Source organism: Musca autumnalis, unplaced genomic scaffold, assembly GCF_047663935.1.
Source record: "Musca autumnalis isolate F117 unplaced genomic scaffold, ASM4766393v1 scaffold_1, whole genome shotgun sequence".
Lineage (NCBI taxonomy): Eukaryota > Metazoa > Arthropoda > Insecta > Diptera > Muscidae > Musca > Musca autumnalis.
The window spans coordinates 316,318,635-316,333,670 of NW_027411644.1; the positions used below are offsets into that span (position 1 = coordinate 316,318,635).

The 15,036-nt window shown below is 37.3% G+C and overlaps 1 protein-coding gene across 1 annotated transcript in view; it reads right to left on the reverse strand.

Moving 5' to 3' along the window:
• The window catches only part of LOC141392761 (transmembrane protease serine 9-like), a 30,569-nt gene extending 21,164 nt beyond the window's left edge, over positions 1-9,405 (reverse strand). Inside the window, exons 1-5 of the mRNA XM_073965730.1 lie at positions 9,254-9,405; positions 9,004-9,179; positions 4,962-5,169; positions 4,682-4,903; positions 18-113 (exon numbers count right to left, since the gene is read on the reverse strand). Coding sequence (XP_073821831.1) covers positions 18-113; positions 4,682-4,903; positions 4,962-5,169; positions 9,004-9,179; positions 9,254-9,320 — 769 coding nt within the window. The 5' untranslated portion in view covers positions 9,321-9,405. The remainder of the gene's footprint in view (positions 1-17; positions 114-4,681; positions 4,904-4,961; positions 5,170-9,003; positions 9,180-9,253) is intronic.
• Between the last annotated feature and the right edge of the window lie 5,631 nt (positions 9,406-15,036).

Here is a 15,036-nt window from a genome sequence, read left to right on the forward strand (position 1 = left end):
TTTAGTGTAATATTTACCAGACTCTTTACGACCCCAGCCTGATATCACATATTGTTCATGACTTTTTCTCCTCAGATCATCATATATGGGTAGACATATGGGTCGAATGTGTTCTGAAAATACAAACAAATGCAAATATGAAGACTTTATTGATCAACATTAAAAATGACAACAAAATGGTATATTGAGAGCATGTTTTCATACTCGGTAAGGGCCTGAATTTAAACCCTATAAGAACAAGTAAAAAATATACCCTCAACCTGAAACGTTCATATTTTGACAATAGGTCTGTACGATAACTTCCCCAGCAATTATTTCTCAGCAAGTTCCAGCAACTTCACTCAGTGAATTTTACTCTCTCAAACAAGAAAAATTGCAGAAAGTTATCGAACAACATTTTCCAAACACTTGCAAGAAAGTCAGCTATTTCCGAAAAATTATGAATTTTTTTTTTTTTTTTTTTTTTTTTTTTTTGTTTCTATTGATATTTTAAACCAAATGGAACAAAAACAGAAATTATAAAATTGCATTTGACTTATTTAAAATCTAAAAAAATGTGAAGTTTTCTTGGTCAAAAATTTTAACGTATCAAGTTGTTTACATTGAACAGCTGATTAAAAGTCAGCTGGCCGAACTTACATATTTTTACGGGACAAATTTTCCCAGCAAAAATTTGCAAGTTCTCATTCGGGTCCAAACGTCAAATTACAGCTAGTGAGATTAAAAATTGTAGGAAAACCCATCAAAATACCGATGATTGCGAAGTTTGTTTGATTCCGTATGTAGTAATGTGAATCCAACAATCGTTTTGTTCAATTTCAACAATTGTTTTTGTTAAATCTAAAAATAGTTTTTGTCAACTAAACACTATTTTTCTCTTTTCTTCGACAATTTTTTTCTTTTCTCTCAGTATTCGATGCCGTGGTGAAAAACACTTTTCGTTAGTTTTGTCTGTATGACAGGATGATTTTATCTTTTTTTGTGTATTTATACCAACACTATGTGGGGAGGTTTTGCCCAAAAAAGTTTGTAACGCATCAAAATAATCGTCGTATAACCATACTTATATATACCAAAATGATTGTATCGACGAGCTGAGTCCTTCTGGCTATGTGTAATACGCTACGGGTCGGAGGGGAAGAAGCCTATTGAGCGTCGCATAATATTTAGGGGTCGGAATGGGCAAAAAAAGTCAACTTTTTTCCAAAGCAAATATCTCAGCTTCCATAAGGGGGTATACCAAAAGCAAAACCTGCTAATGAAAGTAGGTCTTATGCCAGACTACGAAAATTTTCATTGAAAACTTTTTGCCATTTTCTTCCAAATTTTCATTGAGGTCCACACACATATATGAAATCATATGAAAATTTTGATATTTTCATTGCTTTGCATTGGTTTGAGAGTTACGAATTTAAACACAAAGAATAATTTCAGATTACAGAACCTTGTGTACAGAGTTTCGCCCCTTTCACACCTCTTGCATATAAACTTATTTTCACCTGGCATAAGACTAGAAAATATCAACTTAACTTTCTAACGATGTAAATGAGGTTGTCGTAGTTGGTCAAACAACGAAGATATCGCAATAACCGCAAATTTAACCCAACTATTCATTTTTGTGATTTTAGTTATAATGACGAATATCACAGCTTTGGTTGGCGACTTTCCAAACGCAAAGTCTGACTATGAACGTAGAAAAATTCATATTTACATTGCTGCAAAGTAGGTTGGTGTGGGGGCCAAATAACGGAGATATCGCAATAGTCGGTAATACATCCCATTTTTTTGTAATCACGCTACAGGTCGCAATTTTGATCGGATCGTAACGAATGGTGGTACCACAAAGGAAGAAGCACATTAAGTTTGGTGATGGTCGAATAATAATCAGTGGTCAGAATGCGAAAAAAACTTATGTGGAAAAAATTCAAAGTTTAATTCTTATGCGAATATCTTCTACTAGAGGTATTCCAACGACAAAGCCTGTCAATGGAAGAAGAAAAGATCATATTTATAAGAATACAAGATAGGTTGGCGTACATCACACTTTTCCATTTTTATACCCTCAGCATTAATGCTAACGAAATAATGGTTTTAGACCCCAAGTATGTTTGGACGAAATGTGTTTCAGGCAATTTGGAGTCGATTGAGCAATGTCCGTCCGTCTGTCTGGCTGGAGCGCACCATAACTCTCGAACGGATTAACCGATTCGGTTCAAATTTTGGCTTTCGTAATATTTTGCCCAAACTTATTTTAAGTTCGAAGATGGGATATATCGGTCCATTCCTTCCGGTACCTCCGACACAAAAGTTCGAAAATGTTCGGAAAATTTGTGCTCACGATAACTCTTAAAGGGAGTAACCGATTAAGTCCATACCTTGCACATCCTGAAATGTGTACCAGACTTAGATAAGGTTTCAATATCAATCAATACTCTATCGGTCCCCTCCTTCGTGTACCTCCCACACAAAATTTCGGAAAAGTTCAGTTTAGGGCCATCTCTCGAATCGCTTTGATCTTTGTTTTAGCAACTTGTATTCACTACCCCCCATACGAAGGTACGAGTTTCATTAGGGGCAAGTCCATACTTCCTGAGAAAATAGCATCAAAGTTGCAAAAGACCCCTATGACACCGTGTGAGGTGGTTGGAGCGCAAGATAACTCTAGAACGGATCTTAGTTTAAGTTCGAAGATAAGCCATATCGGTTCACTCCTTCAGGTATCTCCCCCACAAAAGTTCAAAAATGTTCGGTAAAATTGTGCGCACGATAACTCTTGAAGGGAAGGACCGATTTGGTCCATACTTAACTACTAATATATCTACCAGATACAGATCTGGGTTGAATATGGACTAGATTTGTCCATTCCTGCGGGTACCTCCCACACAAAATTTCGGATAAGTTTACTTTAAGACCTGCTCTTGACTAACTTTGATCTCTGTTGAAGTAACTTGCAATCGCTGTCTAAATTACCACGGCAAAAGTTTTTTCAGTGGCAAGTCCATACTTCTTGGGAAAAGAGTCCGAAAGTTGTAAAAAACCCCTATGGCACACGTAGTAGCTGAAGAGCACAATAACTCTCGAACTGAGGGACCGAGTTGGTCCAAAATTTGGCCTTCGTCATATTTTGTCCAAACTTGGTTTAACTTCTAAAATGGCCCATACCGGTCCTCTCCTTAGGGTACCTCCCCTCAAAAGTTCAACATTTATGTACAAGTGCAGTTTAGGGTCTGTTCGGAGATCCTTTGGAAATTTATGTTTTCCGTGGACAAGTTTATTCTTCCTGGCATACTGGTCCAACAGGTGTACGATAACCCACTGAAATGACTAGTGGGCGCGATATCTATCGAAAAGATATGACTCTCAAAATAAAATCCATTTCCGTAATGCATTATGTCGGTCCATTCCCTCCTCCGCAAAACTTTTGACCTTTAATCATAATACACATTTTTGTCGGCAAGTTCAAATGTCCAAAATGTGCCATAAAATTCTGAAAAGACGCTAAATACGTTCGATCTGTCCGTAGATGAAGGTTCCAATTCACTTAGGCTGAGGGTATATCTCTGTCGGCAAAACCGACTGATATTTTTTTACTTGTTCTTACTAAAATTATATAAGGGACCTTTTTGACATCTTTTTCAATAAATCTTTAAAATCACCTTTAAAATTTGATAGTAACAGATCAAAATATACTAGAAATTTGTTCGCCACAAAGTCTTACTACATGTATTAGAATACATCTAAACTCTAAATTTTACCTAAACGCCAGGAAGTTACCCTATACTCTTTTCTGACATTCTGAATTAAAGAAAATGTGTATATATCTGTGAAAAGTGCAAATGTGTGCAGGAATTGGTATTCCTGTAAAACTTACCCTATTATTAGACAAAATTAACTGAGGTCTTCATATAAAATAGGGAAGAACTCCTTCGTGCAGTTTAGTACCAAAACGACTGTTTCAGACAAAAACACATACTGTAAGGATACTCCCGTTCCCCGTGAAAAAACATCGCAGACAAATACTGCAAGCGTTTCAATTAAGAACTTGTCGAATTCTGTACGATGAACATCATCCTAACAGTCCCCTGCCATTACGCAAATGATATATTTTTGTCAGACACATGCTAATATAGAGACGAACAAGAAAATCTAGTAACGGATATAGATATCATGTTAAGATTCTACAAAGGAGCAATCATAAAGATATTACAAAACCTGAGAAGGCATACCTCATAATTAGAACATTAGTATATTCCGCAAAAAATAATGTAAGACAAAAGTAATTGGATTTAAAATGACATATAAATGCGACTTCGGACCTGGCAAATCATTGATCACATTTTCACCTTACATCAAATTCTGGAGAAGACTCCAGTGAAGCAAATGGATATGTATCATAGTTATGTCCACTATAAAGGCATTGATTTATACGCTGTCCTCAGTTTAAGTAGAAAAGAACTTTTCTGAATAGCTCAGTACAAAATGAGGTTTCAGTCAACTGACCGTCATTCATTTTCAAAGCATAGTATAATGGAGCGTATACTCTACATCATACGCTTTGTGAATAAAATACGAACATATCAACATAAAAACAATGCACAAAACAGGTGGTTTTTCATCGGAATTACACATTTTTATAAGATTTCGATTTTTTAAATCCTTTCACATACTCGTATGTACTTACTTTGCACTCCAATTGAACGTTTCAAACGCAACAGAGCGATATCGTGTGAAAATCTCCGATACAAATAGTGTTTTATAGCCGCTTCAATTTCAACATTTTCCACTGGTGGTGCACAAACCAAACCATTTGGTAGGCAATCTTTTTCCGTGCTAATGCGATGTTCACCCAAACGGACGAGATACAAATCCGGTTTAAGGCAATGGGCTGCAGTCAAAACATAACCTACAACAAAAACAGCAAAAATAAATATTCAAAATGTTATTAGTTTATCTTCATTTACGTTCACTTATTAGGGCTCCACCACATTTGTAGGGGTCACGTGTATCGTTGTATATTAGCAATGCCATCCATGGAAACGAAAACAGTGCAGCTTCTACGCCATTCGATATTTTATTTGTTGTGAAAACGCCACATTGATCTTGTTTTTCTAAGATTTCCAAACCATCAGCATTTAATTGAATATCAGATTCAGCACAGCAAACGTGAACCTTGGGGAATATAAAAAAATATAACATAACATGTCAAAAATCGTTAAGTTCGACCGGACCCAGGGTGACGTAGGGGATGGAAGATACCAAGGAACGGTCCTGACCAGTTTTAACATGGCAAAGCCCAGGATTTATCTTGGTCCCTCCCTCTTTCATCTCAAGTGGACACTGACCTCCCCTTGGTGTCACCTGGGGAACTGCAGTTAACACCCGTTAAAGGTAGTGATCTAACATGTGCCGCGCGTTCACCCATAAGAACGTTAAAAACTTGGGTTTGGGCGTCGGGTTAGCAACCCTCTCCTAGAAAAAACCATCCTACTATGAAAAAAACGAAAGAAAAGAAAAACAAACCCATCTAAAGTTGACGAACCCCGCAAACGTTTTAAGGACCATGATCTGCTAATCTTCAGCTGGAATGTTAGCACTCTTTATAGAGAAGGTGCAGTTTACGCATTGGCAGATGTACTTGAAAAGTGCAACGCCGACATTGCTGCCATACAGGAAATACGATGGAACGATGCGGATTTGTAGTTAGTCGGAGACTAAAACATCTGGTATCCAGCTTCACCCCAGTGAATGAAAGACTTGCTGCAATTCGAATAAAAGCTAAATTCTTCAACATCAGCTTTATTTGCGCTCATGCTCCCACTGAAGACAAGGACGATCAGACCAAAGATATATTTTACGAGCGCTTAGAAGAAACATATGACCGTTACGTTGCCCATGACATTAAAATCATTCTAGGCGATTTTAATGCCAAAATTGGAAAGGAGAATATCTTTGGCCCAACAGTCGGGAAATTCCGTCTGCACAGTGAAACATCTGCCAATGGTATGAGGCTGATAGACTTCGCAGCTGCAAAAACCATGGTAGTTAGCAGTACCAGATTTAATCATCTCGATATTCATAAGGGCACCTGTCTGTCTCCAGATCAAAGAACAAGTAATCAAATTGATCATGTTGTGATAGATGGAAGACATTCATCCAGCGTGTTGGATGTACGATCGTTCCGAGGCGCAAACATTGATTCGGACCACTACCTTGTTGCAGCAAAGGTACGTACCCGTCTAAACGTTGCAAATAAAGCACGAACAGACACAACGCGGAAGTTGGACATCGATAGGCTGCAAACACAACAGATAGCCACAGCATATTCCACTCAACTAGCCCAATTGCTTAATGAGAGCACTCCTTGTCCCGATAACATAACAACACAATGGCAAAATATTGCCCACTCCATGCAAACAGCCCCAAAATCCATACTTGGATACCAGAGACCTCCACAAAGGAATTCATGGTGTGATCAGGAGTGTCGTGTTGCTACCGAAGAGAAAAATGCGGCATATAGAGCTACTTTACAACCAGTAGCAACGCTTAGCGCACGAGAGAGATATCGTGAGAAAAGGAGAGAAGAGAAACGTTTTTTCCGGAAGAAAAAGAGAGAAATGGAAAAGTGGGAGTGTGAAAAAATTGAGATGTACAGGAGCCAGAATGAAGTCCGAAATTTATACCAAAGAGTGAAACATCAAACAGATGGCTTTGGTACAGGCTCATCCTCATGTAGAGACCAGCAAGGTGATCTGGTAACAGATACAGATAGCGTGCCCAGGATATGGAAGGAACATTTCTCCAATCTGCTGGTATCCAGTAGTAGCGAAGACGGTGATACCACAGATCCAATCGCAGAAGATGGTACAGAATGTATACCGCCCGGCCAAGATGAGGTAAAAACAGCAATCAACCGGCTGAAGAATAATAAAGCAGCAGGAGCTGATGGCTTACCAGCCGAGCTGTTTAAAGCCGGAGGCGGCGCGCTGATAAGGTGTATGCATCAGATGGTGCTAACTAGCATCTGGCAGGAAGAACGCGTACCCGATGATTCGAACCTGAGCATCCTGTGTCCCGTCCATAAGAAAGGAGATAAGACTGTATGCTTCAACTATAGGGCCATAAGCCTTCTCCCTATTGCCTATAAGATAGTGTCAGGGATATTGTGCGAACGTCTAAAGCCAATGGTCAACGAAATAATTGGACCATACCAATGTGGCTTTAGACCTGGCAAGTCCACCATTGACCAGATATTTACCCTGCGGCAAATCCTGGAGAAGACCCAAGAGATGCAGATCGGCACATATCACCTTTTTGTCGATTATAAAGCAGCATTCGACAGCCCCCTCCGATCAAAGGTATTCCATGCAATGTCTGAATTTGGTATCCCCGCAAAGCTCATCCGGCTTTGTATGATAACTTTAACTGATACTAGGTCCTCAGTTAAAATTGGAAAGAACCTCTCCGAACAGTTCAGTACCAAAAGAGGTTTCTGACAAGGATACAGACTTTCAACATTTCAACATTTTGCTGCAAAAGGTAATACGAGATGCAAATGTCAAAAGAAATGGCACAATTTACACCAATAGCCACATGTTACTAGCTTATGCTGATGACATAGACATCATGGACGATCAGTAAAGGAAGTAACTGATACCTTTAGGAAGGTGGAAGCAGAATCTGCGAAAGTGGGTCTGGCGGTAAACGGCGAAAATACCAAATTGATGGTGTCGACACGCAAAGCGTCCATAGAGCTCGTACCAACTGTGGAAGTTGGTACCTATAATTTTGAGGTAGTTAAAGACTTCGTCTACCTCGGCACTACCATAAACACAACAAACAACATCAGTTGTGAAATAAGAAGAATTGTATTGGCCAACAGATGCTACTATGGCATGGGTACTTGCTCAAGCAGATAAGGCAGTGCTTGGTGTGTTTGAGAGGAAAATTCTTCGAAAGATCTACGGGCCGATTTGCGCTAACGGTGAATATCGACGTCGTATGATTCGGCGGACCTAAGCTTCGATGGAGCATACAAGTGGATGAAGACATGAAAAGGCGCGGTATTCCAGAAAGCGAAGCGAAAAACAGAGAAAATTGGAGATCTTTTCTTAGTTCGGTCTATGGAACAAATGTTCTGTAATGGGCCAGCTAAGTAAGTAAGTATTACGACGGTACAAGTTTCTTCAAGGGCAAGTCCAAGCTGTAAAAAATCCCCCTATGGCACCATGTGTTATGGCTGGAGAACACAATAACTCTCGAAAGGATCAGCCGATTCGGTCCAAAATTTTGCCTTCGTAATATTTTGTCCAAATTTAATTTAACTTCCAAAATGACCCATATCAGTCTTCACCTTAGAAAATCTCCCCCACAAAAGTTCAACATTTTGTTAAATGCAGTTTAGGATCTGTTGGAAGATCCTTTGGAAATTTATACCGAAAATACTCCTTGTGGTCCTGTTTACAGAGATAATATATTTTTCGTGCACAAATCCATGCATCCTGACGTGGTGGTCCAAAAGCTCTAAATAATGCGGTGACCAACTGAAATGACTGGTGGGCGTGATATCTATCGAACAGAAATGACTACCAAAAATAAGATCCACTTCCAAAATAGAACCTCCTCTACAACACTTTTGAGTTATATTTTTGTCGGAGAGTTCATACGTGCAAAAAAGGCCGCAAAATTCAGAAACCCCTCTAAACACATATGAAAAAGGATCTTGGTTGTGTGGCCGCTTTTCGACCTGTCCGTAGAGGAATGTTTCAACTCATACCGGCTGAGAGTATATCTCTGTCGGCAAAGCCGACTGATATTTTTTAATTGTTTTTTTTTTTACTTGATCTGATGACAGTTTGGTAACTTGTTTACATGTATGCCGTCATGTTTATCAGTCTCATTCCATTCGTCGTAGTCAATCGAAAAACCAACTTTGGTTTGCCTTGATGTTGAAGGAAGTTAAATTTTATTCGATTTATTGGTAGTATTTAAAAATATATATCTTACCGTATTCGAAATCGTTCCACAAAAGAATTTTTGTAAATTGGCACTTTCATCTGTTGTAAGTTGACGATTTTCTGCCTGCGCTTTGCGTAAAGTCTCATAAATAGGTCTGCAAGATTTTACCGGCATACATAAACCTGTCTTATTATTGGGCAATGAACATTCACTGGCATATTCCTCTAATCGATAAATAAAAACAAGGAAATAATTATTTTTTATTGATCACCAATCACAGAGTTCCTATCGCACTTACGTCCCTTTGCTAAATAAGCAAAAAACCCGGCGCACACAATTAAAAGATAATTACGAATTGACAACATGCTGCATTCGGTATTTGCAAAAATTCTGCAATGAAGGTTCGTTCTTTCACCGAGCCCATACAAACAACAACTGAGCTTATAAACAAGATTCGTTGTATTATTTATTTGTCGTTTAAGTGATCTCTCACATCGCATTGTGAGAGTAGCAGAGAATTGAATTTATAATTTCGTAATACACTTGAAACAGGGAATACCGATGAAAATGCTATGCCATAAAAAACAAGAAGTCTACTTGATTCATACATAGATCAACATACATACATATTTATTTTGGGAAATACAATTTCTTTATCGGTGGAATCGTATTGGAATGATTTAAGGGTGTCGGGTGTCTGTTCAATACTGACCTATTTCGCTGGATTCTGAAACAGCTGGATGTGCCGAGAGTCGAGTATATCACTAAAGTTCTCAAACTGTCACTAGACACCAATTTCGTCCCCGAAGTTTGCAAAATGGGCAGGGTGGTCTTGCTACGGAAGCCGTGACAACCAGCTGTTTAAGTTGTTTACCCGTCGAAATTTTTAGAGCTTTTAGACCATTATCTCTGGAATAATGAACTTTCCCACGAAACACATAATATAAAAAGGAGTACCTTCGGCAAAAATTTGCAAACGATTATCAATCAACCCTAACATGTGAACTAAAATGTTTAACTTATATACATATCTTCATGAAAGCAATTTTACGAATATGTTGAACCGATCGAGAGTTATCGTGCGCATCAGCCAGACAGACGGACGAATGGATTTTGTTCAATATACTTGTGGTCTAAACCCATTATTTCGATAAAGCACATTTTTTATGGTATGAAAAAAGCCGACTAAAAGCCGATTCTCTCCCCATGCCAAAGAGATCAGTCAAATTCCACTTTTTGCTCCCATAATGCGATTCTTTAGCTCATTTTTGAATATCAAAAAATCGGTAAAATTAAAAAGGATACCGAATTTATGGCAATTAACAAAATTTTACGGTAAATTAGCGAGTTGTCGCTAAGTCCTTCCTAACTTTCCTTTTCAATAAAGAACATAACATCAAATTTTACACACACCTTGTTACTACTATGAGCGCCATCTTTTGGATGTTAACATAACATTTTGTTTTGGTTTTTGTCTCTAATAGCAATGCCTCAATTTATAACAGAGCATATGTGGAGTTTGTTTCATTCTAGCCAAAGAATTTTTGCGAAGTTTTCTGAGTTTTGTCATGATTTTTCAAATATACATCGCCAAAATCGAGCGATCTTTGTTTACATAGTAATTTATATGGGGCCAAAGGTGAATTTTAACGAAAAGGCCGCAAGTATGGTTCAATCGATGAAAAACTTTACCAGTAATAACGATATTGTGGCTCAAAACGATTTTTACAAACATTTTTTGAAAATCGTATCAGATTTTGAATAAAAAAATCAAAGTTTAATGGCAAAGCTTAGTCTCTTAATTACAATAACTTCAGTATAAGTATGTTACAATATATATGATGAGCTACGTAACTAACAGCCAAAACTGTCACATAATTTATAGAGTTAGGCAATCTCGTTCGATTGAACGATACGGATCCCTATCTCGTTCAATGGACACCGGTAATTTCATTGACAAAACTACGTATACTTAATTTACACATTGGTTTTTATGATGTTCAATTGATTCATGAGATTGCCCAACTCTAATAATTTGATGGTTGTATGGGTTCGAATTTTCTAATTTCTATTTTTACTTGCAAAAAATCGTCGATCGTCCAACGAGAAAATTAATAAAAAAATAGTATCAGTCGGCTTTGCCGACAGAGATATACCCTCAACCTGTGTGAATTGAGACACTACACAACCGATATCCGATTTTGTCCATCATAGAAATAATGTCTTTATTTGTTCGTGTACAGATTTCCTCCAAAGGACGAAGGATCTGCAATTTCGACTTTAAATTACAGGCGTAATTTAAGGTCTAGAGAATTGTTGTTGGCGGTAAATGCAACAACTGAAAAACAACACAGGAAATACAAAATGACGAACACCAGACTTATACGTGTTTTATACTCACTTGAACTTGGTGATAAAATATCGACACTTTATGGGTATTTATCTTAACAATGATGGAAGTTCCGAATAAATGCTTGCCAATAACTAATAAATTTAAATTGGATTAAAACGCAAAAATATTGAACTTTTCCGGTCTGCATGAAGGAATGCACCAACATAGTCCACCAGTGTAACGTGGTTTTCTCGTCGGCTGGGGTAATCTCAGTCGCGTCCAAGGTCTCCATAAGGACCCACTAAACCTTACGAAATGAAAAGACTAGTATTCTCCCTTTCCTGGGGGCTAAATCGGGGATTTATTGATTAAATACTAATTTACAATCTACTTGTGTTTAAATGCGATAAGAATGAATTCAATGAAGACGATGAATTCGGTGTTCGGCTGCAGATGATCGGGAAGTCGATGAATTCGGTGTTCGGCTGCAGATGATCGGGAAGATGATGAATTCGGTGTTCAGTTGCAGATGATCGGGAAGAAGATAAGTTCGGCTGTTGATGTTCGGGATTACGATGGCTTCGGCGTTCGGCTGTTGATGCTCGGGAAAACGATGGCTTCGGCGTTCGGCTGTTGATGTTCGGGAACACGGCTTCGGGTGTTGATGCTCGGGTTTCGGTGTTCGGGAGGCGACATGTACGGCGCTCGGATATTGACGCGATAAATTCGGCGCTCGGTGTTAGTATAAGACTGCGGTCTAGTTTCTACAGTGTACTACTATTACTCAAACAGTGGAACAGGTGACCCGAAGGCCCTGTAGAACTGAAAAACCCGAAGGTCCAGTGCCGAATGGAACAGATGACTCGGAAGCCCTGTAGAACTGAAAAAGCCGAAGGTCCAGTGCCGAATGGAACAGATGACCCGAAGGCCCTGTAGAACTGAGAAACCCGAAGGTGTCAGGTGTTGTCGAAACGATGTATGTAGGGGCGTTTCTTGGTAATAGTTTTTGTATTATGTACGTGAACATATTGTCACGTTACACCAGCTATTTTAGTTCATCACTGTAGGATTTAGAGCTACTATGTCAGGAAGCACGGTGTTGCCCACGAAAAACATAATATCGCTGAAAACATGGTCAATATTATCTTTATACAGCCTTAAACTGCATATAAGCGAAAGGTTGATCATTATGGGAGGAGGATTATCCGATATAGACCCACTGGGAGGTTAACATTAATAAGAAATTTACAATGTACTTTTTTCGTGCAAAGTTTTATGGGGAGTTACACGAAGGAGTGGGCCGATATGGCCCATCTTCGAACTGAAGCAATGTTTGGTAAAGTTTGTATGTATAAAATTTGGACCCAATCGGTCCAACCAACAACAAAACGTGGGGCCGTAGTTTTTACAGCTTTCGTGCTATTTTCTCAAGAAATATGGACTTGCCCCTGAAAAAAATGTGTACCGTCGTAATGGGGAAACCGAATACAAGTTTTTTGCAAAAAAATCAAATTGATTCGCGAGCAGTCTTACACTGAAAGAAAAATGCTTCGTTGTATCAATGAACGGGTTTCATTGATTATTTTTCATTGATGCTATGAAATGTTACATTAATACAATGAAATGTTTAGTTAATGCTATGAAACCTTACGTTAACTAAAATTTAATGATTTTTGGTTTCATTGAATAAATGAAACGTATTTCATTGATGTAATGAAACTTCTAATTTCTTTAAATTTTAAAAAATATGTGAGTATTGAAACTATGCTAAATAGTATGTGCTTAAAAAAACTAGTATTCGAACATCTTTTAAGAAAATTGTGGAAAATTGGATATATTTGATGTTTTTAGTTGGCTCCAAAAATTAATGATATAGTTTCATTGAATAAATGAAACATTTTCATTAAATAAATGCAAGAGTTTCATTAAATAATTGAAACATTTCTGAAGTTCCCAATTCTATTTTGCGGAATGAAAAAAGGGTCTGATATCATATCTATATTATGACCCTTATATTATCATTTTTCTTCTAATTATTTTTCTTTATTAAACAAATGTTTTAAATTTTCCACAATCATAAACAGAACACATTTATAAATCTGCCAAGTACATACATATGTGTATATAGAACATGGCCCTCTCTCAAAAACAAATGATTTTGATTTGAGCTGTCAAAATTCATATTTGTCAATTGAATTCGCTGTGAGGTAGAGAAATGTCAAACTGTAGAGGAACAGGTAGATGTACATATATCGAAAAAGAAAACAAATCAACTTTATGTTGTACACGTAAAATGTCAAAATTTGTTGTGTTTTGTATTAGAATTTAATTTACAATAACTTATTTTGGCAGTTAAAGATCGATCAGCTGGTATTTTCTGTTACGCCAAGTAAAAATAACTGCGTCAACAACTTTTTCTCATAAAATGTTATGTATGCTTCTACCTTAATTGACAATAAAGAAATTCGCCTCAACATATTCCGTGTGGGCGAAAACAAATTTTTCGCATTTGTTTATGAATTTTGACATTTCAAATCGTTGTTTTTGTTTGAATTCGCTTGAGAGAGGACCTGTATAATGGGCCATGATATAGAATCACATTCATCAAACATACATATGTATGTACGAATATTAGCAGAAGCGTCTCTAAAAGCGTAGCTGTACAAAAATGCCTTACTTGCTTTACTAGCGATTGGCTTTGATATACATACATATTCATTCTCATTAAAATGTTTGTCTCATTTTTTCTACTTGGGTATCAAGGCTTATTCTCTCGGTAGGTTATTCTCTGTCGTTCCTTGTTATGTATTTCATTGTTGTTATGAAGTAAATTCCAGCTGTGCGGTGTGAATGTGCGTGTGTGCGTTTAACAAGCAGAAAACAAGATTAGGCAAAACAACCCTGTCTGCCAAAAAGTTGATCAGCAAATTGTCAACAAACATTGTTTTAGTTGACATTATAACACCGCCAAGTGCGGATGAATAAAAATTTTACGATTCGTGTTTTTAACTTAGAATAGTAAGTAAGTAAGTAAATATTGGACAAACTATTTCTGTTAAGTTTTGTGTATTCATTTGTTTATATAAGTGAATTTACATTTATTTGGTTTTTCTCTTTGTAATAGATGCAAGCAATAGAAAATCTAAAGAAGAATGGAATGACGGAGAAAATGCCAAGAGTTTGGTGTCCAGCGACAAATAAAGACAAATAAATTACTAACAGTTTTTATGATTTTCAATTTTACTTAATGGTGACAACGCCCAATAGGATCATACAGGGCAATCATGAATATTTCCCTCGGAATTTTTCCGCACGGAAAATAATTTAAAAAGGTGAAATTCTTTAAAAATCATTGTTTTAAAACGTGGAAAACTGCTAGAATCTCCTAATTATGGAATATTCTTGCCTAATCAACAAAAATATTCTGTTTTTGGACCTAAATACGGAAATAAAAAATTGTGAAATTGGGGAAAGGGAACAAATTCCGCACGGAATTTTTATTCATGATTGCCCTGATAAACTTCGTTGAAAGTAGGTATGAAGTGTTAAATGTGAAAAGGAGATACAAATATTAAACTAATTTCATGTAGTTTTTATATGTACAGTTGTTTTGTGTGAACTTTGTACGCTGTATCCCAACATCATGGAAGTACACAGTGGATGACTAAATGGCAAAATAGGAAGGTAAGTTATTGTGTAGAAAACTAGTTATTTAGTAACAAATTGTTTATTCTTTCAATTTTACTTAC